The sequence below is a fragment of the Phoxinus phoxinus genome (genome assembly GCF_949152265.1).
Source record: "Phoxinus phoxinus genome assembly, chromosome: 1".
Lineage (NCBI taxonomy): Eukaryota > Metazoa > Chordata > Actinopteri > Cypriniformes > Leuciscidae > Phoxinus > Phoxinus phoxinus.
The window spans coordinates 47,029,450-47,035,449 of record NC_136876.1 but is presented as its reverse complement, the minus strand read 5'-3'; the positions used below and the strand labels follow the sequence as shown (position 1 = coordinate 47,035,449).

The following is a 6,000-nucleotide window of genomic DNA, read 5'->3' as shown; positions in this document are numbered from 1 at the left end:
ACTCTCTGACACACACGTCACCTTTCTGTTCTCCTCAGACAGAGCGAGACGAGTGTGTGTTGTGTTTGGATCCAGTGTGAGATCAACGGCATCTGAACACAAGAACACACATTACAACAGCAACATTTACAACAACACACACTACAACTGTGTTTCTGGACTTACATTTACAACAACACACACTACAACTGTGTTTCTGGACTTACATTTACAACAACACACACTACAACTGTGTTTCTGGACTTACATTTACAACAACACACACTACAACTGTGTTTCTGGACTTACATTTACAACAACACACACTACAACTGTGTTTCTGGACTTACATCTGTGTAGTCTTGATGTCATCATGAACTCTCCTCCGTGATCCACACTAGAACACAGATTTACAACATTTATTATTTAATAATTTATTCATATTATTATTATGTGATTAACCTAATCTATCATTTAATCATACTTTTATTATTAATATTAATTTATGCCATTTTATGTTTTATATTTATATTATTTCCTTTCTATTGTTGTTTACTCGTATGATTGAGTGATTTGAAGGGATGTTTAACGTCACTGGACGATGTTGAGAAACAGGGATTCTACATTGATTTTGCTTCGCTATAATAATATTTGTTATATTTGTAGATGAAGTGTGAATATTGAAACATTCGCTACTAATATTACTAGTAATAATGATGTGCCTCAATAAGTAGTCACAACATAATGATTGTTATCTAATGATTAATTAATCATTAATTACCATCACTAGAGTTTATAAAAGCTGTTTATTAAACACTGGTTTCCAAAAACTTTGCAGTAATTGACACACTACTAATGCTGTAATTAATAATGTATTAATGCATATTAGTTTTCCTGTATTATCTGGAAGTTGAAATATAAGGCTTAGGCTCATTGTGGTAATTAACAAATTAATGAACACTATTAGTTAATAAAATAAGTGATTATGGAATTAATACACACTTACACATTTAATTACTAACAATTCATATATGAACTAATATATTAACCAGACACACTCTTCATTAGTTGCTAATGAGGCAATCATTAATGAATAGATAATCATTAGTAATACATTAATTCAGTATTATATGTGCATTAGTTAAGCATGAATTAATGCTTATTAGTGCACCCTTATTGTAAAGTGTTACCATTATATTATTCTTATACATTGAAAAAAAGTGCTTCTGCCAGGATAAAGAATATGAAAAGTGCAAAAAAAGTGAGCAACAACAAAAACACATGTTGCTGAGACATTTTGAGTGTTGATGACACCCTGAATTCATTCCGATTGATGAATCTGAATAGCCGCGTTTCCACTGTCGGGCCGGTGCGAGCCAGGGCTTTAAACGGGCCGTGCCGGGCTAATAGCCTCGGGCCAGTAGTACCGGGCCCAAAACACACTGCGTTTCCACTGTCGGGCCAGAAGCTCCCCATCGCTTCACTAAAACACGCCCGTAACACGCCTATCTGGACAACGGCACACTAAACCATCATTTCACCAACAACTGAGTTTAATCAGAAAACGAATCAGAAAGAAATGACTGGAAACAGCGTGATCGCAAAACAAACATGATAAAAGCGACCGTTTGCTGGCATTTGTGTTGTTTACTTGAATATTTAAAGGACAAGTTCGGTATTTTACACGTAAAGCACTGTTTTCAGATAGTTTCTGATTAAATAGAACGGTTAAGATTGAAATTTGGACAGATGCTGCTGTCCCGAGAATGTTCGGTTTCTTTCGCTTTCTTTCGCTTACCCCCTTACATTTCTCTAACCTACAATGTAAAACTCGGCGCTAAGCGTCTACGTCACGCTCTCAGCCCGCCCTCTGTTCGTTGATTGGCCCGGCCGTCCGAAGGCCGCTGGAAAACTGAAAGATAGGCTGCTATCTCAGACTGACTACAGGGGCGAAATGAAATTAGCGGAAGTAGGAAGTCTGACGTAGTCAGGCTACCAGATCTGTGCCTTGCCATAATTCTGTCTCTGAACTCTTCAGGCAGTTCCTTTGACCTCATGATTCTCATTTGCTCTGACATGCACTGTGAGCTGTAAGGTCTTATATAGACAGGTGTGTGGCTTTCCTAATCAAGTCCAATCAGTGTAATCAAACACAGCTGGACTCAAATGAAGGTGTAGAACCATCTCAAGGATGATCAGAAGAAATGGACAGCACCTGAGTTAAATATGAGTGTCACAGCAAAGGTTCTGAATACTTAGGACCATGTGATATTTCAGTTTTTCTTTTTTAATAAATGTGCAAAAATGTCAACAATTCTGTGTTTTTCTGTCAATATGGGGTGCGGTGTGTGTACAATAATGAGGAAAAAATGAACTTAAATGATTTTAGCAAATGGCTGCAATATAACAGAGTGAAAAATGTAAGGGGGTCTGAATACTTTCCGTACCCACTGTATATTCATAAACACCCTGACACTTCCAAGCTTCATAATGGCAGTGGATTGCAACCATCAGCTTTAAGCTCAAAAACGTGCATCCATCCATCCATCATAAAAGTGCTTCACACGGTTCCGGGGGGTTAATAAAGGCCTTCTGAAGCTAGAATTTTACTTTGTAACGTGTTAAATATAGATATTTTTCTTACACAAACACATCGCTTCGCTTCAGAAGGCCTTTATTTACACACTCTTTATCCACATTCGAATGCAAAACACGGTACATTAGAATTTTAGGTGTGCGTCAGGGAGCCTATCAGTGGCACACAAGATGTGATGATGATGTAAGTGTTATTGTTGCGTTTTAATGTTTTGTTCGCCTAACCAGTTGAACCCACGAGATGCGGCGCTGCTCATTCAACATATTAGAGAAATAGAGAGCCTCAATACGGAGAAAATCTTGGTTACGTCAAGACCAAAACCAAACCATTCAACATTTTCACAGAATATTTTCCGCAATATCTAGACAGAAAAATTTGACTGTTGCACTGGCATCTCTTACAAGAGCGCCGCATGTTTATAAAGCCTTGTAAAGTTAAAAGAACTTCAACTTTTAGAAAATATGACTAGACTTTGTGGGGATCTCATATGTTTTTTAATGGAATTGGCGCTTCAGCTCTTTCTATTAAGCTATGCATAAATACATGATGCTGTTTGGTTCATAATTGTTTAAACAATTTACGAAATTATATTTAATTTATAAAAAATGTCAGTTTAAACGTTATGCACTTTTTTTTACAGTCATGTTATTTTACAGCTTTGAATAAACAATTTAATGCGGTATATTAATATTTTGCTCATTGCGCCCTCTTGTGGCCTCAGGAGACAAGCCAAAAGTTTCATCAACACTTATTTAATCTTCATTTAAAGTGCCACTGATGATGATAACTTCAGTCATATCAGTGCCCTAATAAATAGATTTTTTTTTTTATGGAACAGGCGGAATAAAAAAATTCTCTATGACTGAAGCATCTAATCATATTATTATGATTATGGTCATCATGGTAAATCTCTATGTCTGTTCATTTATTATGAAGGATAATTGTGTGTTGTAATATTTCTGAACATTATTTGTGGTATGCATTAAGAGGATAGAGCAATTCATTAATGTACAGTCTAAGTCTTTGTGAGAACCAAAGCATCATCTCATGACAACCAAAAAAAAAAAAAGACTAATGGAAAACTCAGTCTTTCTCAAATTTAACACTCAAACACACATCAGACATGATGACTGTTACTGCTCTAGTGCTGCCACTAACGACTAGTTTCCTAACGACTAATCTTTCAAATATTTTTTCTATTAGTCGACTAATCTAAATGACTAATTAAAATAAATTGTTACGTAGAGAAAGATGCATGTAGACTACACAGGGACTGTGAAGACACTGAATTAAACATGAAAACAGCCCTCATAATAATCACAAATACACTTACATTTCTATAAATCAGTTTTATGAATGAATTAATGAATGGCTTGCTCTAACTGTTGCTCTGGTCTTCGTCAACAACACGCGCTTGCACTCCCTGCTGGTGAGGTTGATTAACAGCAGATGGAGATTATGCTCGGTAATCTACTGCTTTTCCTGCAGTTCCTGGAGGTCACTGTTGAATTTACTGTCGAATTTGAACCACTGAATTTGTGGAAGCGAATTTGTAAAGCGAAATAAAGTGGACCGAAAATTGACCGTTGAATATTATAGGTTGTATTTTTTAACAGTTTGAATATTTTGGAAGGGAAATATGAAAGGTGAAAATGGATTATTGAATTTTTATGAATGAAAATGTGTTTGAAATGTTTTGAATTGTAATATTCACAGCTTAAATATACAACCATGTTGAATTTCAGCCCATAAAAATGCGAGGCCTAAAAATACAATGCATTAAAATGCAAGCATGGTTAATGCAATGCATATTTTTTTCAAGTAGTGCAATTCAACAGGCTTTTTTATTTCAAAAACATTTGTCATTATTTTACTTCCATAGATTAATGCTTCTTAAAGCTGAAGTTATTCATTCAGGAGCTGTGAGTGATTTTCTCTTTGCCTTTTGTTGTTAGATTCGCAGTAATGGCGCAATCGTCAGCATGTTAATTAGACTGCGACCCCTTTAAGACCGAGTGCAGATCTAATAGGCTACTGATGCACCATATTTTCTCCCAACTGTTTCCATAACTACGTCCATTTAAGACATGAACTGTGTTTTTAGTGAATCTCCAAGCCGGTCATTTTGACATATTTTCGTGTACGCACACGATCGTTTAGACGCGCGGCGCACATGAAAGCCAAAGTATAATTTGCTTGTCTCGTTCTGTTTCGGAGAGCGCGCGCCGCCTTGCGAACAGCATATCTCTTGCGCAGATTTTTGTGCTTTTAATAGCTCTTTTTAACGCGTCCCGCCATTTAGCAACAGTAGCTAGACTGCATTTTACAACAATCACCGATCGTGCTGATTCTGTCGTTAAGTTTGAGTTTTAGGGAGAAATTATAGCGTACTGCTGCGAAGGGAAGGAAGTTGCGCTAGACTACCTTAATATATTATTTTTATAATCTTTGGAAGCCGAAATCTGTCTGATGTTAGTCTGAAATTAAAATAAAATCAGACTAATATCACAGACCTAAAGTGTAACCAGGCTACGTTTGAATGTTTAGTTCTGTCCTCCGTCGTCACTTATTAAGCAGGGCTGTCGTGTTGTGCGAGCTGTGGCACTGCGTGAGAGATGAGTGTGAGTTCCCATGAGTGCGAGTTCCGTCAAAGGAGAACAAACGCTTAGTTCATGGAGAGGCAGTGGATGCGAGGACGTTAGGTGCACCGGTGCGACCCAGGAAAAACCCTTACAAATTTTGGTCGCATGTGCAATAATGAATCGTGCTGAAAGCGGGCAGACACGCAGCTATGCAGCTCGAGTTTACACTTGCATGCATGGCGGCCCGTGCCGTGATTCGCGTGAATGTGAAAGTACAAACTCGGGTGCGCACTTGCTCAGGAAGTAAAGTGACCTGCGCATACGTTTTAGCTCTGATTATGATGTATTTAGTTAAATAAAACACATGTAAGGGATGATAGTGTTGACGATTTACCTTGGATACGAGCGAGAGTGAGCCTGCAGTGTATTCGCGCACAGCGTGTGGAATCAGGGCAACACATTTGGAAATCCACTGTCTCCTCATAGTCCGTTTGCAAGCAGCAGAAGGCCACCTTATGCGACACACGCACAGTAAACCTGTGTTTTTCACTCAGCTGCGCATAATAGCACAGAATTAATTAAAAAAAACAATATATTGACCCGCGTTCTGTTCTCTATCATACGCCGTGCACGTTTGCGGTGATGTAAGATACATGCAAACGCACCAGGGTTCGGTAGAATCAAGTTGAGTATGAAAACAGACCAACGCTGCAGGGGGCGCCGGGAACAATCGCGCTCGGGCCGCAGCAAACAAGCCCACTGTGAAAGCACTGTCACCTGCCTCTGCAATTTTTCATAATAAATAATATAATAATAATAAACTTTATTTTATAAAGGGCCTTT

The 6,000-nt window shown here is 37.9% G+C and overlaps 1 protein-coding gene across 1 annotated transcript in view; it reads right to left on the bottom strand.

Annotated features, from left to right (window-relative positions):
- LOC307003425 (uncharacterized protein) overlaps positions 1-6,000 on the bottom strand; it is a 55,442-nt gene that overhangs the window by 571 nt on the left and 48,871 nt on the right. Inside the window, exons 13-14 of the mRNA XM_079621788.1 lie at positions 330-376; positions 1-92 (exon numbers count right to left, since the gene is read on the bottom strand). The exon at positions 1-92 is cut by the window's left edge and continues 571 nt beyond it. Coding sequence (XP_079477914.1) covers positions 1-92; positions 330-376 — 139 coding nt within the window. The remainder of the gene's footprint in view (positions 93-329; positions 377-6,000) is intronic.